General features: G+C 39.6%; 1 protein-coding gene across 2 annotated transcripts in view; it reads left to right on the top strand.

The window, feature by feature from the left end:
* The first annotated feature begins 9,169 nt into the window (after positions 1–9,169).
* Positions 9,170–25,374, top strand: part of ARFGEF1 (ADP ribosylation factor guanine nucleotide exchange factor 1) — an 87,136-nt gene continuing 70,931 nt past the window's right edge. Inside the window, exon 1 of one of the 2 annotated variants that reach the window (XM_039550110.1) lies at positions 9,170–9,313. In XM_039550110.1, coding sequence (XP_039406044.1) covers positions 9,190–9,313 — 124 coding nt within the window. In that variant the 5' untranslated portion in view covers positions 9,170–9,189. Of the gene's footprint in view, positions 9,314–15,485; positions 15,517–25,374 lie in introns of those variants that run through there. The other variant, XM_019289242.3, reaches the window with a different exon arrangement.

Here is a 25,374-nt window from a genome sequence, read left to right as displayed (position 1 = left end):
GTATCTAGTCCCAGAGCTAGCCAAGGAAGTAAGTTTGATCCAGGTATACATAAAACAATAAAGATTATTGTTAGTGTTGATTTACATAGTTATGTATCTATTACAAGGACCCTGTAGAATTATCTCCTGCATGCCTCATGAACTATGATACATGAGATTTGTACCAGCCCAAAAATGTTTGTTTGCCTTTCTTAGCTACAGCCAATTATTAATTGAACTTCAACAGTACCAGTGGCACAGCAAAATTTTCTAATAGCCACTGTCCCTACTTCTGTATGGGAAGACTTAAAATTATAAAACAAAGAAACAGCATACAGTACAAACCTCCAGATATCAAAACTTAACACTCAGGTCTGCCTGGATCAAAACCCAGACAAGCAGCAGCTTTCCATGTCATGATAAACCATCCATCGTACATGCTGTGAACTAGTCAGTTCAGTTTTTCATGATCCAGATTGCACATCAGCTGTGACACTTGACTTGAAACTAGAAACCTAGTCTAATCAAAATCGTTGCAGGTGTTTCAAAATGTCTTATAAAAATATTTGAGTGAATACACATCTAGTAAACAGTTAGCTAACTGGCATATTAGAATGAATCACTGCAATGCTTCTTTAATGTCTTCCTTTTAGGCAAAAGTATCCATATCTCCCATTCAATTTTATCTTTCAAGTTATTCATATTAAAAATCTTTCATTCATGTCATGAAGTCCACATATAAAGTATATGCTCAAACATCAGTTATTGCATTTTTGACAGGAAATGACCAACTGCAGTTGCTGGAGGAAACAATCAGGCAGATTCAAAGATCGTTTCATGGTATTTAAAAGTGGTTATTGCTTCAGTCTCATTGTTTCACACCTTAATTCACATGACTTTTATGACCTCTCTATCTAAGCGTTTCAACACGGATATTAAAACACTTGGAAACCACCCTTGTTATTCATTTGACTTACCCTGCCCAGAGATTAAAGGGATATTTTTCTCCAGCTGAAATCCATTCAACTTTTCTCAGCTGATTTTCATTTTTAACTGTTCTTTTGGTATTAGCAGCTTATTGAAAGAGATCTGCATAAACCTTTGAAAGCACTTAAGTTCTAAAGTGCTATGCTGAATTCACCTCAGATCAAGGGGAAAAGAGTTATTCAGCATACAAAAACTAGGTTCAGACTAATGCTTCATGCACCCAATATCTAGGCTATTTAATTACTAATCTGTAGGACAACCTCAGCATGCATTACACTCATCATGTCACATCAGTCACAAAGACCTGCAGGAGACTGAAGCCAGGATATAAAGGTGGAACAGTTACAATTTTCAGTAAATGTTACTTTTCTCATCTGTCAGATTATTCCCGTTTTTTGAATTGACACTGGAGATTAAGAATATGGGACAAACTATACACTATAGCAGTCCTTCCTATTACAGGTGTTTAGGGAGGTAACTAATTAACCAGGCTCACCCACAGAGCAATCCAGGAAATCTGTAATGGTACTGACAGCAGCTCCCAGGAAAAAGGGCAATCGTGTTGCGGCTTCCTCCTCTTAAATAGTTTCTCCTCTGCAATTTTAGTTCTGCTTAGCAATTTTATCTTCTGGAGTTGGCTGGGAGAAGCAATAAATCAGTGGATCTTATTGCTAGCTTTGCCATACATTCTCCAAATACCTTCTTTTACAGTGCAAAGGCTCTCAGGAAAGTGCCAGAGCTTTATATTCTTAGCATTTAGAGACAGAAGTATTTGCCATCATGAAGGAGTCATAATACTGGCTTGGATTTACCTTTGTATTTGCATAGTCTCACATACAACAGTAAGTGTATAGTAGGTTCCTGGTTCAGGGTGAGTATGGGCTACTCATTACTATGTTCCCCAAAACACCCTCTCTTCTTCAACAGAATGTTCCAGAAAATTACCTTTTCTGACAGTTAGGTCTGGTACATCCATAATCAGGCCCTTAAGTTTGAAAAACTACTGAAGAAACATTTTTAAAAACCCTGTATGACCAATTTTTTGAAAATGCATTTCCTTCTGTCTTTAAGACTGATACTTATATTCCTTCTTCATGCAGAGTATTAGGGAACAGTACGCTGAGGTACCATGGAAGCTGGGAACTGAATTATTCATCTGTTAGCAGGAGCAACATGCAGAAGAAAGAACAAGTTGAAAACTCCTATAGGTAGGCTAGAAGAAAATGTATTCCCACAGAAAAAGAACTAGAAAAAGGAATCATATTCCCTCAAATGCACTGGTATAACTTCCAGCACATAAATTCAAGCTACAGCCAGGAGCCTTTGATATCCTCTCACAGTTTTCAGCCACAATTCAAAACTTTATTCCATCAACCACAAGAGGTGGAATTTTTTCTTCACTGGTCTCTGACATTTTTCCTACATGTCACAGACAAATGGAATGCTTTGCTAGGAGTATGTTTCCTCACTTAACTGTAGTGTCAGGAATGTATTTCAATATGTATTGATGTATTTCAAAGTCTGTACTTTTTAGCTTTAAGGTATGAATTTGTCACCTTGAAAGAGCCTCTTTGCAGTGATGGATGTTTACTTCTTTACTGGTCACTCCAGGGTGTTACACGCTTTTGTACAAATGTCTGGAACAAACATACCTACTGGTGCATATTCCCTCTGCTAACAAACATTTGCTTTTTTTTCTCATTCAGTGCAACAGTGGATATACTGCAACCTGTTAGAATACTCACTCTCCGAACTAACTGGCCTCTTCAGTTACAGAATTTATGTAAAAAAAAGCCCCAAACAACAAAAAAACTCTTAAAAATATTAAAGCGCATTTGTGGTGAGTGTACCTCTTGCAGTTTGGTTGACAGACTGTGATCCTTTGCATAATGGATACACCAAATGTTCTGGATTATGCTTCACCTATTTTTACAAGGGTGGCAGCCCTTTGAGTCCATAAAGAGACAGAGAGTAATGCTTGGTTTGTACCTCAATATTATGTGACCAAGCACCACCAGAAGACCTGTTAAATCTTATGCATTCCGTAAGAATCTTGGAAACTTCTCCACCAAGGTGCCTGCAGTTGAGAACATAATCAGAGCTTCTCTCCTGTTCCAGGTTCCCATCTGTCACATCGATCTGGACTCTGATCCATCACGCACTGATTATCTGCATCTGGTATATGAAAACAGGATGGGAACAGATGCAAAGTATTATATTGGAGCTAAAGAAGGTGACAAGTGAGCCACCATGGTTAAAGGCTCATATGCAGTGGCAGGAATACACTAGTCCTATCTATTGACCCATCCATCCTATACAAGGGGTTACATACAGACACAGGGCTGAGTGCTCTCTTGCACCATGGAAATAATCAAGAAAACTTATATTAAAAGTAGTCACTTAAACAATACTTTAAGTTGGCATAAACCAACACTGCTGAAGTTTTTTAAAAAAGCAAGCCTGACCTCTTCTTACCTATTTTCTTGTTCCTGTTCTTGTGTTATCCATTACCCTGAGCTAACACAAACATCTCTGATGCTGCCCGCTGAATTGGGATATGGAATACATCTGGATTAAAAATAGTCAGTTTCTTGTCAGGTTAATTTCAATCTAATTAAATTCTGAATATAATTCAGCACAAAATTCACAACATATTAATGCAAATGCTTACACTGACGAAGGAAGTACGAAACATATAGGTAGAAGCAGGAAGGATTGCATCTTTTAGTAGTAGTTCTGTCTTATTCTAGCTTGAAGTGATCACTGTGTTATTATCACTGTGCTGTTTTAAAGCTCATCAAGATGATTTAAGAAGACACTGCCACCATGAGAAGCAGTCCTCCTCATCACCCACATTCCCCACTCCCTTTCTTGTAAGATTTACTGAATATGCAGGCAAGTCTGATCAATTCACTCATCCCACTGAAAACTAACTTTCTTATAAGACTGATTTTTGGCTGAACCACAGATGAACTAACTGATGGCACAGTTACACAACTGGACCAACACAAGAAAGTGGATGGGAGCTCATACAGGTGAAAGAATTCCCTTTGGGAGGCAGAACAGCTGAAAATCATCAGCTTTTTCTAAGCATGAAACTGCACTTTTACTATTCCCTTTTACTACTCATCTCACTTTTAAGCAAAGCTTTCTAGTCCTAGCTTATCAGCATTTTCAAACAAGCACTACATACGATTGTGGTACATAAAGCCAGCAGAAGCAGGTGCTAATTGTTCCCTCTCATGTGGAAAGTTCTCCACAGTTTTTTACTAAACAAATATCTAACACTCAAAACAGTTTAAATATATGAAACAATACAAATGGCTTTTGGACTATTCCAATTAACTGGTAAATAAAAATGTACTGGACAGTAATTTTTGCAGTGTTTCTCAAATACACTTTGTTCTCTTGTGTTGCTCTATGTTTAAATGTTAAGGCTCCAAGAAAGCAGTGATGCTTTTGTGCTTTAGGGCATATATACTACATGCTTCTTTTAGGCTGGACAGCAAACATTTCTCAGGTTTGATTGGAGAACTATATTATTTCTTACATCATGTTGCCAGCAGGCTTAGCAGTTGAAGAAGAAAAAACAATTAACAGTCCTTTTCCACATCTTCAGGACTTCACCAACAACCAGATAGGGACCTCTACAGCTATGAGGACTACAGTTCTTGGCTCAGACATTTACTAGTAAAACAAATTACTAGCAAAGCAAAGATCTGCATGCTGAAACCAAAACAATTATAATTACTGCATGCAACAAGCATTTTGGAATTCTTTGCAAGGCACTGCTGTCGTATGGCACAAGCTGTTCCTCAGGGCTCTGTATTGGGGCCAGTCCTTTTTAATAACTTTATCAACAATTTGGACAAGGGGATTGAGTGCACCCTCAGTCACTTTGCAGACGACACCAAGTTGGGTGGGAGTGTTGATCTCGTAGAGGGCAGGAAGGCTCTGCAGAGGCATCTGGACAGGCTGAATCGACAGGCCAAGGCAAACTTTATGAGGTTTAACAAAGCAACAAGGCCAATTGCCAGGTCCTGCCCTTGGGTCACAACAATCCCATGCAGTGCTACAGGTTTGGGGAAGCATGATTGGAAAGATGCGCATTGGAAAAGGACCTGGGGGTGCTGGTTGACAGCAACTGAACACAAGCCAACATCTGCCTGGGTGGCCAAGAAGGCCCATGGCATCCTAATTAGTATCAGGAATAGTGTGACCAGCAGGACCAGGGCAGTGATTGTCCCCCTGTTCTTGGCACTGGTGAGGCTGCACCTCGAGTCCTGTGTTCAGTTCTGGGCCCCTCACTAAAGAGAGGCATTGGGGTGCTGGAGCATGGCCACAGAAAGACAAGAGAGCTGGTGAAGGGTCTGGAACACCAGTCTCATGAGGAGCAGCTGAGAGAACTGGGATTGTTCAGCCTGGAGAAAAGGAGGGTCAGCAGGGCCTTTATCACTCTCTACAACGACCTGAAAGGAGGTTGTGGTCAGGTGTGTGTCAGCCTTTTCTCCCAGGACAAGAGGAAATGGCCTCAAGTTGCACCAAGGGAAGTTTAGATTGAATATTAATAGAAATCTCTGCACCAAAAGGGTTGTCAAGCTTTGGAATAGGCTGCCCAGGGAAGTTGTTAAGTCACCATTCCTGAAGGTAAGGCACGTAGATGTGGCACTTAGGGACATGGTTTAGTGGTGGACTTGGTAGGGCTGTGTTTACAGTTAGGTTCAATGACCTTAAAGGTCTTTCCCAACCTAAATGATTCTAGTTAGGAATCCATGTAAGACAAATAGTCTAAATCTTCACCTTTTAATTCTTACGAGTTTTCTCATTCTCCTTTCACTAGAAATAAACCACTACCTTTTAAAGTAATCAGGAAAGAGTTAAACACGTTCCTTATGGTCTGTAGTCTCTGTAACAAAATCTTCCCTAAAAAAGCTTCCTCAAAGTCTGTAACTTTTTTATGATTGACCAAACATTATTTTAATAGCTGGCTCACCTAGTAAATGAAGCTGTCATAACAACTAACTTTATTCAAAGCACTGGGACCCAGCACACAAGCTGATTACCATTTGTATCTTGTCCCTAAATGAGGGCATGGGACTTTTTCTCTCCAATGCTTATACAATAGTTCCACGGTGATTTCCACCCTTATTGACTCAGCTCTGGGAAGGAAACTGAATATTAACCTACTGGACAGGTGATTCACAATAAGATCTCCCTGTGCAACTTCAGAAGCAGGCTCTACACTGTTGCAGAGTTTAGATAGTGTTTGCCTTGTGACTAGAATGTAGATGTAGATAACCAGCTGTGCCAAGCTACAAATTGAGTCAACAGAGCAGCAGTTGTTTGAAACTGAGAACAGAATTTGAAGATTCAAACCACATTAAAAAATACCCAAACCAAAACAAGCACTCATATTAGAGCAAGAATGAAAGACATGGAACTGAGTCTCTTTTTGACAGGTCTTTTTCCCCAGACGCTTCAGCAGCAATTCTATACGCTCAACTAAAACACAATTTTACACGTAAAATCATCTTGTGTACAGAACATGAAAATAGACATTAATAAGAACAAAACAGATAACTGCAGTGCTCAGTGCTCGTTACGTACAGATACCCTTTTCCTTCATATCGCAAGTCTATTTCTGCTAAATGGACTGTGAAAATCAATAGCAAACTCCATTTGCTAAATAACACTTGTAAGCTCTGACTTGGCCAAGGGAATCTGGACTCAAATGGTTTGTGCAAACCTACCAGCAAGAACTCCACGGAAATTCTTACATTTTGCCATGTGGTCACTAGCAGGCAGCTTTGAAAGACCAAAGTGATTTTGACATCTGCATTTCTGAACTTGCACCTATACATTTAAAAAAAAAAAAAAAAAGATTTAGCCAACAGGCAAATGGTGTTCCCTAAATAAACTACTAGAAATAATTCAAGAATGCTTAGCAATTTTGCTGCTGAAGACACAGCCTTTTGAATAAATCAACACAATCTGAATACCATCTTTTTTCAGGAATCAATGTGCTTGGTGACATGACTTCTAACTCTCTCACAAAGTTGTCATAATTCTAAAATCAGATGCAACCTTTTCATATTTTCTGCATTGTTTATCAGTTGGGTGGCAAAATAGCCAATAACCAGAAAAAGCCACTGGTACAAATAAAGTCATTTCAGCAGGACAAGTGTTTTGCTCTAACACTCAGGCCTTACATTCACCTATAGCTTTAGGAGAATTCCCTGGGCCAGTGTGTTCCTTAAAAAGTCAAATACAGATACCTGTAAGGCAACAAATCATTTTGGCACAAATAATTTCTCATTTGGGAAACTGGGTTAAGCAACACTGGGCAGCATTACCTGCCTCTTCACTGGGGGGGCTGAGATCACTGTACCTTTACTAATGCAGCTACAATGGCTCCATTGTAGATAAGGAAACAAGTGCTCAAATAAACTGCTTACAAGGCCTTAGCACAGTGGTACGACAGCCCGGGCAGAATCGCTCAAATGCTCCATGATGAAGGTGTCAGGATTAACTTCGGAAGGCTGTGTTCCTGACTGATACAGCAGGACCACAGGAACAGAGAAAAGACTGAAAAGGCTTGCTGGGGATAACCTCCTTGCTGTGTGCTGGCTCTGTCCTCAGAGGTCAGAGACGGCCCCTGGTTTCCACAACCATCCCTGCTTTCTGCATGCTGATGCTGTAGCTTTGTCCTACTCTTCCTGAAAGGTACAGCTAGAACTTCTGCTCTTTCACTTCCAGATTAACTTCTAAGAAAAAAAAATTTTTTTTAATCAGGTAAAATTTTTCTAAACCAGACCTGCCTTCAGTTAGCACCAAATTCTACATTTAAATACTGCTGTATCACGTCTGAGTGCAAAAGCTGGCTCTGTTATCTTTTTGATGCTTACCAGTTAGGCAGGCTTGACCTGAGCTTTTCTTGGCTCTGAACCAAGTAGGAAATGACCCTTTTGCTTTCTGGGACGGAAAAGGACCAAACAACGTAAGCAAAAAAAACCCCAAAACCAAAACCAACCAAACAAAAAAACCCCAACCAACCAAAAACAAACAACCCCCCCCACAATTTTACAAAAATTTCCAACAATTTAATAAAGTAACAAATCATAAAAGGCACTGTTCAGTTGCAAGCGAAGGTGCAAATTTTATTATTTTTTTCAGTGCTCTATACTCTTAGTGCACGTGCAGTGGGAAGAAACTCGGGACGACAGCGCTTCAGTGAGAAGATGCAGGCGAGAGAGGAAGGGCACCACGCAAACTCACAGGTGCAGCGCTCCTCCGCGCCTCAGGGGAGCTCCGGGCATGCGGCTGCAGGACCAAGCGGGGCGGGGAAGGGCTGAGAGAGCGCCCGGGGAAGCCCGGACACCTCCCACACCCCAACGCGCTTCTTCCCTTTCTCCCTCCCTCGGTGCCAGGGGCTGCTCTCCGCTCGCTCCCCCGTGAGCCGGAAACCCGGGCGTTTCTCGTCAGGAAGGGCGGAGGGCAGCTCCTCTCCCAGAGAGGGTCCTTGCCCCAGGCCCGGCGGAGCCCGCCCTTTCAGGGGCAGGTGGCGCATCTCGGGGGAGCCTTCCTCCTCCTCTTCTTCCTCTTCCTTCTCCTCCTCCACCTCCTAGCGCTGGTGGCCCGGAAGGGAAGCCCGGCCCCTCCTCCTCATCTAGCTACTAGGTGGCAGCGGCCATCTCTGTGCATCCCTCTTCACTGCCTCCCGCGGCTCCGCTCCACCTGTAGCGTGGCCGCGGGGCGGGCAGAAGGCGAGTGCCCCCCGCCTTCCCACTTCCCTCCGCCCGCCCTGCCTCCCGGGACACGGCCGCCGCTTCCTCCCGCTCCGGCCCTGACGTCGCTTCCTTCCAACATGGCGAGGGCAGGTTGTTGCTGCGGCCGCCGCCGCCGGTGCTGATGGAGGCGGGCGCGGGCCGGGGGCGGCTCGGGGACTGACGGGCGCCGTCCGCGCACACACGCATCGGGGGTGGGAGGAGAAGGGAGGAGAAGGCTTCGTTCTCCCTCAGCCTCGGGAGTTGGCTGTCGGCGCCGCCCGGGCCCACCCCAGCCTCCCCCGGGGGAGCCGCCGAGCGGGTGTCAGGACGCCCTGCGAGGGGGCCCTTCCCCCGCGCCCGCCGCGGTCCGTGGCAGCGCTCCCGGCGGGAGAGGCCGGTGCCCCGTTCTCACTTCCCCTCTCCACCCTCCTCCTCCTCTCACGGCTCGATCGCGCCCATGTATGAAGGGAAGAAGACGAAAAACATGTTTCTGACCCGGGCCCTGGAGAAGATCCTGGCCGACAAGGAGGTGAAGAAGGCGCATCACTCCCAGCTGCGCAAAGCCTGCGAGGTGGCACTAGGTGAGGAGCAGCCCGGGCGGCAAGGGAAGGGGCGGCCAGAGGTCGGGGTGCGTCTCGGGGCCCTCTTTGCCAGTGCGTGTTTGCGTTGCGGGGGGGGGGCTGTGCGGCTTCTGGGGGAATGAGGCAGAGGGGCTGCCCGGCAGGGAAGGGTCGGCAGAGGTGGGGCTGCGGACTGAGCCGTGGCACGGGTTTGGGTCGTGCAGCACAGCCCCCGGAGGTGAGGGTGCCCTGGGCTGCGGGCGAGCATCGCCCCTCCCGGGAGCGGCCCCGTGCTGACAGCGGCGAGGGCGCTGCGGCGCCCGCCGGGCTCTCCTCCTTCTCCTCCTCCTCCTCCTCCTCCTCCCCGCTCGCAGGATGAATAGGCAGACACGGAGCTGAGCTGAGCTGACCTGGAAGCAGACGGCCGGCGGGGAGGGAGCAGGTGACAGGCGGCGGGGAGGGAGGAGGGACGAGTGAGGAAGAGGTGGCGGAGAGCGAGAGACAATGACACCAGGCCATGTCTGGAGCTGGTGGCCCTTCGTGAGCCAGGAGGAGGGCTGGAGAGGGAGAGGATAGTCCGGGAGATGTGCGAGGGAGAGCCTTAAGCGAGTCGTTCCTGGTGGAGAAACAGCTGATGGGGAAGAGAGCTGGAGCGGCCACGGAAGATAACAGAATCACAGAGTTGTTAGGGTTAGAAGGGACCTCTACAGATTATCTAGTCCAACCCCCATGTTGTTGGATTCCCAGGATGTGGGACCGTTTGCCTGCTTCGGGCCGAAGGACGGGTGTTGGGTTTGTAGTGCAGCTGTGTCAGCACCACCTCGTCTGGAAGCGTGAGGGAAGTACCGGTGCTGGATAGCACAAAGCACATGCAGGCATCCAATTACAGGCAGCTTGAAAGGACAACTTGGGCTTTGCAATTCTGACATGAATACAGGCGGGGCTTGAACCTCTGTGGCAAAATACGTATTTACTGAAAGGCTTCTAGAGAAAGACCTGTTTTATCTAAGTAATACGTAAATTTATTATGTCCCTCTCTTCCTAGTGTAATTATCGTGATTTTGTACAGTGATAATGTCTGTTCAAATGGATTTATTTGAAGAGATAACATTAAATTGAAACTTGCTTGTTTTAAAAATGAGTGTAAGTAATTTGAAGTTGTTCTTTTGTCATTCTAGTAATTCGTATGTTAGTCCTTACTTCTTTTTAAAAAAAGAACAATCCTTTTCTTGATTTCTTTGTCTGAAAGATCCTGACAAAGGGAGGGGCAGAAATAACTGTACTTAAGCTATTTATTTCTTCTTAATTAAAATCGATGAGAAACAGTTTTTTCTTACATTTTTCATGTATCACTAGAGTGATTAACAACAATTTTATGATTTATGCAAGTGAGATTAAATCGATAACCCTTTGGCCCTTTTGTTAACTTTAGACTGTGCATTCAAGCTAGAAATAAAACAGAGAAATGTTTTTTTATTGTTAAACTGAATTTATAGCCAGTCTGTATGTCATCCGTAGAATTAGACACTTTAATCTTCTCTTTCTGCCATACTTTATTTCAATAGCTTGGTCTGTCTGAAGTATCATCCATATCTCTCCAAGCATGGCTCCATTGTGTTACACAGATTATAAAGCAAGCCCTCTAGACTGTACAGTCTGCCTCTTGTGTCATGTAAACTGATTTGTGCAAGGAGACCCTCAATCACACATCCCAGTGGTTTCTATCCTACAGCTTCATTGAAACCTTCTCCTGTAGATCTGATTATGTGATTTGGGCTTAAATATGAAAACGATAGGATGTGGGTATAAAAACCATTAAGGCAGGAAAGAAGAAATACAAGGTTGTGTGTACTACCTTATGTATATACAGCGGTTTCATGAACTTGAAAAGTATCAGACATGATGTTAACTACTATGGAGTCTTATTGAATTTTTTTTTTCTGGTTACAGCACAACAAAATACAGTTGTTGGTTGTCAATTTAGCGTGGTCTGTTGTCTGGTTTTGTGTGTGATAGGCTCCTAATCCAGAAGTGGCCATATGTAACTCCGGAGTAGAGCTCATGTCTATCTAAAAGAAAATTTTTGGAGAAGAGTACATATCATCCATATTTCACATTTGGTGCCGTTGGCTTTTAAAGCTGAGCTATGTTTTTTGTAGTATTTGAAATAGGATGCACATGTTGTGGTCTGTCCATTTAGCTCCTCATCTGTAGAGACTACTCTTCAGCTGGACGCTTCTTTGCCACCTTAAGGAGTATGGACTTCTTATTCCTGAGATACTGTTTTATTTTGGAGACCAGCAACATTAAGGATAAAACATGAGTAAAATAGTGATTTAAAATTGAATTTAATTTGGTGCTAACTCTGGCAAAGTCTAACTTTAGAGTTATGTTGGATTTTTTTAAAATGGTAATTAAATAAGAAGTAGCTTTTAAAAATCATGGCAGTACTTCCATATCTTCAAATCAACGTATTTTTTTTTCAGTCTGAATATTTAGTTGATTAGTCTTCACTGAAGTGATCTCTCTGCTCCACTAAGATCCATTAAGATCTTTTTTTCCAACTGCATGACCGTAGTAAAGTGTTGCTTTTTATTTAATACTAATAATAGGTCAGATATTCTAACTGGTAGTTGTTACTAATTCAGGCTTTGTTTCATTTTCTAAAGCCACTATTTAAATTGTTTTATTTTGTTTGTATAAAATGATGTGCTATTGAAGTAGTTGATAAACAAGCAGTTGTCAGAATTACAGTATCCCTTGACAACAGGCAAACAAATTGTAGCTCTGCTTTTTAGATTGAGTTTAACAAGCAGTGTTTTAAGAATCTTTAATAATCTCTGTTGGTCGTTTTTAATCCCCATATATTTTCTTATAAATCTGTGCTGTTGCATTCCTTTAAGATTATACATCATCTATTTTTAATTTTTGAATTCTTGGGGAGAAAAACCTTGCAACATTCTAGACTGTGGCAGTCTGACCTCTGAATAGGTGTTGAGGTTCTTCTAGTATGACCATTTTTGTGTTGATTAGAAGATAAGAAAGCAAAATATAAATTAAGTATTGCAACCTGAATTATAGATGTTCTTTGGCTTTTAAACAGGGATGAAATTAAGCCTGATACTTGTAGCTTCCTATATTTGATGATTCACCAGGTTGTGTCTGGTTTTATATAGAACAGTTGAGTTTAATTTAACATTGTCCTTTCTGAAAGATTTTCTCTCTATGTGGAAAACACAACATTTCTTTACTCACCTAATGAAGTACAGCTAGTATAGAACTTTGTATTGTTTACTTTCATAGCAACAACTCTTAATCTGTGTAAGGAATGAGTTTATCCTTAAAATTGTCCACTTGCAGAAAGCATCAGGCAGCAAGCTGTCAGAAGGATTAGATTTAGAAGCTCCTTTTCCAGTGAGTTACCTCCACTGTTGTTTCTGTATTGCTTTTTAGCCATGTTACAGTCTAGAAAACTTTACTGTAAACATACTGTGTTTGCACAAACGATGAAAGATCTTGGGGAGAAAAAAATCCTTATCTGAACATAAAGTTTTTAATAGACTCTACAAAAACTGTTAGTGCTTCATGTCAAAATCTGGAGTGTGGATTTGTCTGCCTGAAAAGGTGGTTTCCTGGGACCAAGCTGAGCAAACCAGAATGCCCTCATATAAAGTCTGCTAGTTCAACTGCAAATCAGGAATCAAACAACTCTTCCATAAAACTCCAAATCACAAGTAATATAAAATGATGTTGGTATGTACCTAGTATGTACTTTAAAGAATAGTGTGCATGTGCTGCCTAGAGTTCTGGAACTACCAACTGAAGGGAGCTGAAACTTAGTTTTAAAAGGTTCTCTAGGGCTCCTTGTATTGTTCACTTTAGTCTGTCATGCAAGGATCCTGCTGGATGATGTAGGTCTCATGCAGTGTGAAAGTAGCAGCTCTGTTCAGTTTGTCCTGCCGTTATGTGTATGTGGAGGATGATGAAGCAGTGGACTATAATTAAGCACTTAGTTTCTCTGAAAACAGGTAATGCTTGGAGTAGAACTAACCCAGAGGTGTGAAGGTTCATCTGTGTCCTTACCTGCACCGATCTGCAAATGACCTCTTACCTACTTATATTTTTCTGTCTCCCTTTTTACCTTTCCTCATTTCATCTTCTTGTGTCCTTCGCTTATACAAACAATGCTGATACATTAGAATGAGTTAGGTTAGCAGTCAGTACAGAAATGTGTGTATGTATTGGAAAGTCTGGGTGTATTACAAAATACCTTCCTACACTATCATGAACAGTCAAAAATGTATTTTGAAGACCCTTATCGTGTTACTGCACTGATTTTAATTTTACTGGAGAAGTTGTGGATGAGCCAAATTCCTCTTTGTATTTTGGATAGTGCTGTTCTTGTTAGGCTGCCTTCTATTTTTCATGAAAACTGGTTGTCCTTTTTTGGAAACTGAAGGTCAGAATTTTTGGAGTCTTTTCTATGCTGAATACAAAGAGATTGGTATTGCAATATTGTCTGTTATCTTCATGAGCTATAGGCATTTATTTTCACAACATACAAGTCACTATTGTCCATAAAAATTTATTTTCTGGTTGTAATTGTTCTTCTGAAACACTTACTTTTAAGCAAAGAGTATAAATGGAGATTTCATGCTAGTAAAAACCAAGATGTATATTTAAAAAAAAAAAAACAAACTGAAAATTGCAGTTGCCCTTCCCTGCTTTTGCTTGCTTTACTGAGCTTGGGCTTTAACTAGCAGGCTTTCGGTGTAGTTAAGATCTCATCTACTTTTGCGAAGATTAAAAACTTGGCTTGGTAACAGTTAGGTTTGGTTGGCCCCATAAACTGTTTTCTAGGTTGCCTTCAGCATTTGATATGTAAGGTGCTATTTATGTAGAATTTATGGGGCTCATTTAAGGAAAGTTGTGTGTGTTGAGATACTTTATTGTTTCAAATGTAATCATATCTTGGCTGTGCAGAATGGCAGTGCTGATGAGATTTAATCTCTTTTGAGAAAGGGGATGTTTGGCAGGGTATATGTAAAAACACTTCAAGAAAACAGGGTGGATCGTATCTGGGTCAGAAAAATGTGTATGGAGAATGAGTATCAAATACTTGGGTTTTGTCTTGGAAGTTAAAAATGGTATTTCTTTTAGATGATTTTGACTTCATCCTGAAATATGTGTTCAATTAATACCTTTAACGTTTTGAAAGTTTGAACATTGATTTTCACTGTCTTTTAAAATTTAATCTTGAAGGACTTCAAATATCTTTATGACACAGGACAGCTTTTAAATACCTCTGTTCTGCTGCATATTTTAGAGCCTTAATTAGAATTTTGAAGCTTAAAACGAGAAGTTATTGCCTTGTGACCAGAATATACCTATTTCTTGTAAGAACTATCTTTACTGTCTTGTGGGGTTTTGGTCTAGTTCTTTTTTTTTCCTATACCCTTTTCCAGTGTTTTGCTGCTGTAACTGTCATTTTTTCTTTTTTTCTTGGTTCTTGTCTCCATTTAACCGCTGTGTCATTCATTCAGGATGACAGCCGTGTCCATTCTTATGCATATTCTTCATATACAAATGAAAAAAATTAACTGTTGACAGCAGTTGTACATTCCAGACTTTTTCTAGAATCCTTCAGAGAGCAATTGGTATTGAGATAGTATTTTGATTATGTGTTCTAAATATGTTAACTTCCACAGTTGTCAGGAAGGATTTTGGTGTTTATGGGTGTTTATAGAGAGGGAAGCATCAACCATTGGTGTTCTAGTCAGTCTCTCCTGTTCTCGGCAAACATCCTAGCTGAAATCATGGACTTACAAGTAAAGCTTATCTTTTGGGGGGCACCTAGCTGTCAGTTTGGGGGTTGTATTGGTGTTGATATTTTGATCAGGTTGCTGATTAGTTTGTGCTTTAAATGAACATGGCCAGGAGCCTGGGAAGCAAGACCTGCAAACTTGTACATGACTCTCATTCTATTCTGCAGCAGCCAGTGGTAGATCAGTGACTCGAATAGGCAGGGGAAAAGAGTCTTGTGTTTTCTGCACCCAGCTGGAAAGCCTTCCTGTGTGATGTGTAAATTGGTGGTTTGCAGGGAGAAGATATCCTGGCGTGTGAAAGACAGCTACTGTCAGTGGAGCATTGTAGGCCAAAGGGACTTGAGAAACAACTCTGCAGATTTTGAGGAAGGAGAGGAGGTATCATGGAAATACAGCTGAGTAAGAAGTTTGGTAATTTTTATCTGTAAAGGAGGCAGACCTTTACTGTGTGTGTTTAAAAGCCAAAAATAATGTGGAGTAGCTGTGCTAGTCAGATGCATACAGACCAAGGAGGATTCTGTGCATAGTTCACAGTTAGCCTGTAGTTCTTTTCCATAAATAAGTAGTAGAAGAAACTATAGGTTATACCTAGGCAAAACAGGCCTTTAAGAAAAATCACATACAGGAGGTCTCCAAACAGCCAGGGAAAACATAATGTGCTTCTGTGGGATTTTATAGAAAGAGAATATTGTACAAGGATAATTGAACAAATGGTAGCTGGTGTTTCTATGAAAAGCGCTTAATGTGCTTTTTTAACCTAAAATGAAGAAGAAAACACAAAACTCCAAATCTACCAAACAGCACCACCACCCCCACCCCCAGCATATATAATTTATAGATACCGTAATGGAATGCAGGGGAGTGTTAAAATCTGTTTTGAGGGATAAGGTAGATGATACTTGTTATACGATGCTTTCCATTTTCAGTATAAATGTAGAGACACTAAAAATAGGTCTGTCAAGACCCAAGAGTTTGAAATACCTGGCACCATTCCCTTAGTGATTTCTAATCAATGTTGGGACACTGAGAAAATTCCAAAGGGCTGGAAGACATCTGCTACTGTGCCAGCATTGTTACAAGGATGGATAGGATGACCTAGGTAATTGCTGGTGTATTGGGTTAATGTTGATCCCGGGCAAAGTAGTGGAGTGACTGTCAGTGAGAACAAAATTGGCAATCAGCAAGGATTTGAGAAAGATTGAAAAATAATTTTTTAAAAAGGGAGGTCCTCTACCAGTTTTAAGGTTTGGGATAGATTATAAGGCATCTTTCTACATCTTAGTCTTCTGTAACTCTTATGTTCTTCAGTTCCTAATTTTACGTGATTAGAATTAAAAATTGCCAAACTCAGAGAAAAAGGGTTAATAACATTTCATTTGAATTGATAAATACTAACAAATTTTGGTGTGAGGGGTTTTTTTGTGATGTTGGATTGGTTGATTTGTTTTTTTTTTTTCTATCCCATTTTTCATGTTGCTTCTTTCCAGTCTACCCTTGGTCTTAGCTTTTGGGTATTATTCTTGGTGTTGGAGATTTTGCTTGGGTTTCTTCCGGGATTTCTGAATTTGGGGGTGCTTGCTGTTTTTTTTTTTAATTTGAGGTTTTAAATGTGTTAGTAGATGATGAGATTTCAGTTGGGAGGCAGGAATTTTTGTAAAAGTCTTGAAGTCTTGAGGAGGCTGAGCTCTTGTTGTGGTGCTGTGGTCAAGAACAGCTTGGGTAGAGAATGAGGAGGTTGTACAGACTCTGTACCTTACACAACTTACAGCTGTTCTGTCATGCATAGATGGGGGTTTTGTCTTTAATCCAGGCTTTTTATTTTAGAATTGTAACACTTTAATAGCATAACTAGATTTTTCCAAAGCCAAGGGTGTCTTTTAGTAAGAAATCTAGGGCATGATTGCTTTGGACTTTTTTTTTCTTTTTTTTTTACTATTATTACTTTAGTTCAGAAGATTTGATTTTTTTTTTTTTTTCCCTGTCCCCCTATTTCTGGTACTCTACCATGTATACTCATGTGGTACAAGATTGTGTGGTTATTGATGTTACGCTATTTATTACTTGGTTTTGTTCAAATGGTTTATGTCTGCTGTCCAGTGCTGTCTAGGGTTTTTTTCATTTCATGTATTTCTTATGTAAGAAAAATTATATTTTAAAGATAATTGAAGTTATCACAATTGAAGAATTGTGATAAATGGGCTTATTCAAGCTCTCTTGTTTGTCTACTCAAATACAGAGGGAGATAAATTTCAAAAAAATGATCCATTAATAATACCAATTCTGCACGTACTGCCCTTAGCACTTGCTGTTCTAATAATCTCAACAGGTTTTGTAATGTTATTCCTACTTTTCAGTTAAAAATAAAAGTGTAATTAGGTTTGTAAATATTTCATGTGAAGAGATTTTAGCCAGTGCTGGATCCAGGAGTGTTTTACTCCTTTTTTTTTTTTTTTTTTTTCCCACTTGAAGTCACTTGAAGTGACTCCCAGGTGTCAATTTGCATTGCAGTTGGTTTGAATGACCATCGTGCTTCGACACTGCAATGTGCAGCTTTGCAGTTTGAGAGAAATGAGGGAGGAGATATTTTTAGACTTTGAAATTGAGATAAAAATACTGAGGTTTACTGAAGATATTAGATAGCATTTTATACTACAGTCTAAGCTGTCCAGTGGAATAGTATGAGGTAGACTTCCAAAGTTTCAAATCTGTAAATTAAAAATAAGTAGTGTGCCACTGGTATGATTTCTTTGGTAGCTTCCATCATATTTTAGTTTTCAAACTGTGCTACAAAATTGGCGCAGATATACTTGCACAGAGCAGTGTACTTTTAATGCAGGTTGTAAGCATAAACTAATGGGAATGCCCTTCCAAGTGAAGATACTTTTTGCAAAGGTATGGTTCTGTTGTGTGTAAAACTAACACACTGCTGCATGCCTGGGAAGTGACCTTGCAGGTATTAACAGTGTGTATAAAGATCTGGGTGGTACTGTTACCTGAACTGAGAGTGCAGCAGCCAACACAAAGTCACAGAGTTCTTTCTGCAGCTCAGGTAAGCTGGAAAGGCAGAGTCTTAACTTGGCTTGCTTAATTTGGCTGTTGGACTGTGATGTTTTGCAAGTATGCCGTCTCTTCTGTGGAGTGCAGGAAATTGAATAGGAATGAATTAACCTTTGTTTTCATTATTCTGAAATGTAAACAGACCTTTACAACCTTAAGTAAAATTGCTAGCATAGAACAGCTGCATTTGCATGGGAGTTCGAAAGCTGGATTAAAACTGTCTGAGAAGTATGATTAAAATTTTCTTTACCTGCATCACAACAAGACACTTGGATATTCTCCACTTGTGATTTAAGACATGAAACCTGATGTTGTGTGATTATGCATATAAATAGATCTTAAATGCCTAGAAATTTTGCTGTAAAGAGAAATAGTTTCCTTCTTTAAAATTGTACCTAACACTGTGGGATATATAGTCTGTGGTGGTTACCAATGTTTGGAGAAGCCTCAGGTTTGTATCTTAGCTCCTTTTCTCTTCCTCTCTGCACCTAAGTTTGACCTCCATCCATGAGTCTTGCTCAGAACAAAATCTATGTTCAAATTATTAACAGCCTTTTAGCAGTAATTACTTATATTTTCTACTTCACTGATCTTGTGTGTCTCCTATGTGTTCTTTAGGAGCATTTTAGGACATACAGTTAAATAAACTATAAATTTAATTGTGTTGTTAAATAAAAAGAACTTGTGTAATCAATGCAAGTACATTTTATCATAATACTGCATTATGAACTTTTGATCCAGTGCATCCAGTAAATATGTAACTGAGTGCCTGAAATTCTTCACAGCTTGATAAGCAGCGGTAAAAGAAGCACTTTCTTGTAGCATGGTTGGCAACATGAATAGGGCTAATAATACTGTGTAATGGTGTTCTTTTTAAGTAGCCTTCAACTTGCCTTCTTAGGGGCATCTGAGAAAAGGAAGAACAGTTGTCATAAGAGTAAATGTCTTAATTTATGCAGTCTGAGCTTTTAAAGAAAATTATTGGAAGTAAATAAAAGAACATAGAAAATTAAGATTTCATCATACTAATAATTAATGCATATGTGCTGTACTGAAGGCAGTCACACTGGATCTTTCAATAATACTCATATTCTTACTTCTTGTGTTCTTTCAAATATCTTAGTCTGACCTTCCTATAACAGCACTTCATGGAGAAATCAGGACTTCAACAGTGATCACCTTGAATGCTTCATTTAAAAGAGCTCACATCGGGACTTCTGATTTGAAGTTCGAGCTTTCTAATACAAGTTGAAATTTTTTTGGGGTGAAAATTACAAACTTGATATGGTTGTAACCTTTTTGGGGGGCATACCACAGGCACAAAAATAAACTTAAGTCCATACTTTATTGTTACCCTTTTATGTTTCCTCTATCAAATACAACTTTGAGTAGTGACTTTCTTAGACAATCATTAAATTGTAGTCTTCTGGCCATCGTCTTGTAGCTGGAAAAGATAATGGTTTCCTTATAATTCAGAACTACAGTAGGAGGGAATTGGCTTATTGCTCTTTTAATTGATGGTTACCAGAAGTATAATTCATGTATAGACTTACATGTGACCTTTAAAGTTTTAGTGTCTGAAATGAATAAGAGTCTTACAGTGTCATGTGTTTTGTTGCTTTTGAAGTTACTGTAGTGAGCAGGCTGCTTAATGGGGGTATGTTGGGGGTTTGTTTTGAGCGTTTTTTGTTGCAATTTCTCCAGGTATCATGGACTTAAGGTTATCTTCTATTTAAGTCTAAAATAAAATTTAGTAATCTTCAGCTTTTAAATTACCATTTAAATACCCATTTCCAAAAGGAAAAAATAATTGCACTCTAATATCTACAGCAAGGTTAAAAATAAAATGCAGATTTTCCCAATATTACAAAGGGATCTTTTAATTTGATTCTTAAAACTTGACACTGCACAAGACCTTAGTGTCCTTGGTTGTATCTTGTTTTTTACAAATCACAATTCTGGTCATTTGACAGAATAGAAATGGGCCTCATACACATTGAAAATGTTATAGCAAATGATTGTGCATGTTGGCACGAGGATAATTTAAAAGCCTGAAGGTTCCCTTTTTGCAGGATGTAGGAAGGGTTGCTACCTATAGTTTGATCAGCTTTAACTCTGGATTTTACTAAAAAATATTCTCGCAGTCAAAATAAATACTTTGAGATTAAGATGTTCACATGACCGGCTTAAAATAATCATTTTATTCCAGGTTTTCTTTTATTCCATGAATCTATTCTGTGTGTATATTACAACGATTTAAGATGTTGTATACTTGTGTTTATGGAGGGCACAGCAGAGGTGTAATTACTTTTATTACCTTGAGTAATCTGTGAAACTTGCATATGATAGTATTTTGTGGTAGCTGACTATTCCTTAAAAAAGTATGGAATAAGGATGTATCATCACTGCTTTGGATGTGTGCTTACTCCTGAAAAGAAAATTTAAAAGAAAAAGGAATGTTCGAAGGGTCATGTTACATGACAGAGTCTACTGAAGAGGTGGGCTGTGTGAAGAGGGGACACGTAGCTTTTGTTCATACTGCCAAATGATCCAGAAACAAGACTGAGAAACATAATGAGAGTCTTGTTCTACAGCAGCAGCCTGTCTTTGCCAGAATAAATACAGAGCATTAGTAAAACATTTATTTCAGTCTTCATTTGTCACCAACTGAGCAAATGTCAAATAGAGCATAGTAGAAAATAACAGAAGTCTCAATAAATAGTTTCATCAGTAGGTAACTCGGTCAAAAAGGAATGTATGCTTGCTTACATATGAATGCCAGACGTCTTTAAAAATAGTCAGCTGAGAAAGTATCAGTTGTTTTAAAATGAGCATCCTGTCTTAGGCCAGGAATGAGAAGGGATAATTTGTGGAAAATTCTTCATTCCATAGCATTAATTATAAAGGTATGAATGTGTAATTTGCTTGACATAGAGCTTAGTCATGGTAGGTAGATCATTCAACTGCATTGACAGGTAACATTCAATTAAGATGTATTGAGCAGCTCTTGTGTCCTTGAGCAGTACCTAGGAATTGGTTTAAGATGTAGCAATTGAAGAGCTCCTCTGTAAGAGTGAGCAATCTCATAATTGTATGCTCAAACATAGTCTCAAATTAAGCTTCATAGCAGTCATGAAAAAAACTCACTAAAGACCTTGGGTTTTTATTTCAAAAAGAGTAACACAAGATCGAGGGATCAAAAAGGGCGCAAAATGCTTAGAGCTGATTGTTTGTCAGGTGTTTTGTTAACAGAGGATATCAACTATCAATAAAAGCTTTTCAAAGCTTTGTGATAAAGCCAGTGTGAGCAAATAGTAAAGAAAACACACCCATATCCATATGGCTTGTAAGTGATAATGGTCACAAAAGTATTTGGGGAATACACAGATATTGAAGAAGATGAAAATACATTATTTACCTTTTTGCTGTTTATTTTGCTTTTTTTGCTGAGGAAGTTTTCTACAGAGGAATTAAAATTAATGACTTGGGGAAAAAAAAAAACCAATTTGAAGTTTAAACTAAAGATCCTATTAACTTGCTAGGAGCTTTTAAAGGGCCTCAAATCTGAAATTGCTGGACTGTTTAATAGAGCATGTAAGATTTTAATTTCATTAATTGCTAATAAAGGAATGCAAGGTACTAAATGTGACTAGAGACAGTGGTTTGTTGTTTTTTTTAAAAAAGTGCCAAGGGTGTGAGGGTTGAGGAAATGTTGAGAACTTCAGCCTGGCAAGTCTGAACTGTAGCAAGGAATAAAGTTAGTGGAGAACAGAAGGGATGCGTGCGCTGTGGTGAGGAAGAATCAGTGTGGACTTTTCTGAGGGGAAATTTACCATCCCAAATCTGCAGGGCATAGTCATTGAGTGTATAGGTAAGTGTAAGTAATCAATCCAGTTTTACAGTGAACCTCAACCAGGTTGCTCACCCAAGGTTCCTGAAGGTACTGAGCTCTCAAGGATTACATGTTCTGTTTTCCCTACAAAGAGGCATTTCAGTTCTTTAGAGGTTTGTGGTATTTTTGGGTGACAAAGGTTAATTAAGGAAAATACTTAACAAGTGAAGAGTAAAAACAACCTGCCAGAGGCAGCAGTTGTGCTGTGCTGACCCACTCCTTGATCAAAGGGCGCTGGTTGGGTGCTGCTAAATGCAAACTGACCTATATGATTGGAGGAGGAGACTGGTCGAAATTGTGGGTGCACAAATACAGTCACTAAATAATACTTACATCTGTCAAGAGGGCGCGTGACATTTGAATTGCTGGGAATGATTCCATCAAAATATTGATTCCTTTGTCAAAAAGACAAATATGAAAAACATTAGAGAAAACAAAATGAAGCTGTCAGGCTGCTTTATAAAGATACCACAAGTTCCACGTGCAGTTTTGCTCTCTGCTGCCTTCTTGATGCAGAAGTCAACAAGGATGATTGAAAGTGTGGAATGTCTTCCAGAGGTGATCAAGCAGACTGTGCTTCTTGTTCCCTGGAGAGGAAAAAAATGAGAGATGGAAGTAAAGGAAGTTTGTAAAATTGTAAGTGGCATAGACACGAACAGAGAATAATTGATTGTAATTTCTTGTAATGCAGATACAGAGATCCTGTAAAGAACCCATCTTATTTAAGTAAAGCAAAAAGTTCTTTCCTGCAGCTTGTAATTACATTCATCCCAAAAGTTAAAATGGTTTGAAAAGTGATTAAGCGAAAATTTAACAAGGGTTGTCAAACCTGTAGGAACAGTCTCCGTACAGGAAGAGCATAAGCCACAGATGGCTAAATAGTGGTAGGAGGGAACTATTGCAGCATTCCTGCCCTGCTTTTGTAATCTGCATTTACTTGAGCATATGCTGTTGGCCATTCCTGGAAGCAAAATGAAGACTGGATATAAAGGGTTTAAGAAAAACTTGCTATTCTTGTGTCTTTCTGTCCAATGTGGTCAGATATTTTTAGATTTAATTTCTGGGTTTGTTCCCCAGTTCTCAAAGCTCTCACAAACCTTATTTAAAAATCTGGGATAGGGTTGCTGTGTTTGCATCTTTGGACACTAATCTGCTTATGTATTTCATGAAACATTTCATGAAACATTATGTATTTCATGAAACATTGTCCATCAAACTTTATTAGATGCCTTCATTCCTCTTGTTTGAAATTTAATTTTCTACTATGTCTGCACTTCATAGTGAAATAGCTTTTGAGCTGGGTAGTACAAAAGTTCAAAACTATATTCTTTTTTTTAATTTATGTATAAAAATGCATGGTTAGCTGCAAAGAAAAAAATTTTTTTTCTTCTTAATTAAATGGACTAAAACTACTGCATATAAATCCCTGTCTTGACATGAATTGATTGAAAATACTGCTGTTCTGGGAATGGCATCGTGAACTGAAGATACACTAATTCTAGAATTAAACTTTGCATGTAGGTGTAAAAAGCTGTGTTGTATCTGAAGTAGGAAGAACAGAATGCTTGTGTAACACAAGGAGAGCTTGACTGTTGCAAAATACACTGTAGCTTGATTTTTCCAGGTTATGTTTGATTAGGCCTTGAAATTTTGATTCATAAAGAACCCACGTACGTAAGTGAAAATAGCTTTTGTTTCCTTTGAGTTTTTGTGATAGTTTATGTCACTGCAACACTTCATGTATACGACTGTAATACTCTTATTAAAATATGACAGTATTGGTGCTGAGGAGAAATTGAGAAACTGGCTTTGTGACTTAAATTCATGTTATCTGCTACTTCTGTTACGTTGTTCATGCTGTCATGAGAGGAGGGTACACTCCTGAAGCAGGATGCAGTTAACGAGTAAGATGCCTAAGATTAGGGTCCTTGATATTTATCTGATCTCCTGTGTTCCATAACTATTGTTCAGCTCTCTGCTGGCTTTGGAGAATGCTTGGGCAAATTCTGAAGCAGACGTCCTGGTCCATCTTCACAGCTTCTTCACCTGATGATTGCAGTGACAACTTGCATTTACAAGATGTCAGGCAGAGGGCATGCATGAAAACATGGGGAGAAACAGCATATATATCAAACTGAATCGTAGCTGGAATGCAGCATTTTGTGTTTCTAAATGTAGGTTCTATTGAACGTTTGGGATACTTTTTCAGTTGTAAATGCAAGCAATTAAAATGGTAATTACATTTTAAGAGTTAGTGAGATACTTAAGAGACTTGTTTCTGTTAAGCCTTCTGTTTGTTGCATTGCTTGACTGCAAGTGAGTGTGCAGAAATTTGTCTGTTACAGGGATGGATGGATATGGTGGAAGAATTCAGCAGTTGGCATTGCAGAGGGGTGAGAGAATTTCATACTATCAAGTCTTTGATTTGATTTTTTTAGAGTCAGACTCATGTTTGCTGTGAACTTAAAGGTCAGACTTAAAGATGATCTTCAGAGAAAAGCTCATTGTATCCCTTCAGATGAGATACAAATCATGGGATTTTGTTCTGGATATATTTCATTTCAGATAAGCTTTTTCAGGCAGGTGGAAACAAATTGATTAAAAATGCTTTCCCTATTTCAAATGTAATCTTGTGTCTGCAAAATTTATTTCCACTTTTGACATATATATGTATATATATATAATTTTTTTTCATTTATTACTATTATTTTTTGACAAAAACCCACATTTTCCAAGCAGAGGAATGTGTTTGAGTTTCTGATTTTAAGAATGAGGGAAGCTAAGCTGTTCAGTTAAAGGAGCAGAAAGAAGGGAAGCCAGACTTGATATGAAAAGTCACAACATGCATTACCACAAGATTATTTTCTTCATAAGACATGATACTACATTTCATATCTAATGGCTTTCACCAGAAATGTTATACATAATCAGTTACGTTGCTTTAAGTTTGCAGAAGAACTGAGGCTGCTTTTGACTTTTCCAAATTTCAGAGGGCAACATATCAAGCTGCTGTGGCAAATCAAGAATTATTGATGATTCACATGCTTTAGAAATAGGAAAACATGCTTCACAATTTTAAACAGCAGAGCTCCTGGTCTCCTTGTGGCTTGGAGGAAGCATAAGCCCACCATGCCTTGAGAGTGTCTGCAGCACGGCTCTTGCATGCAGTGCAAGCTACAGTTCTGCTGACTGGAACAAATACTCAATCAAGTAAAGTAATGAATGTTTGAGAAAATTGATAGGAGGACTGAATGTACTGAGTCTCTCTGCAGGATACACTGTTGAGAATTTCTGTCTCCTGATTTTTC

Source organism: Corvus cornix, chromosome 2 (genome assembly GCF_000738735.6).
Source record: "Corvus cornix cornix isolate S_Up_H32 chromosome 2, ASM73873v5, whole genome shotgun sequence".
Lineage (NCBI taxonomy): Eukaryota > Metazoa > Chordata > Aves > Passeriformes > Corvidae > Corvus > Corvus cornix.
Note: the sequence above shows the minus strand (reverse complement) of the source record. Positions and strands in the feature narration are given on the sequence as shown.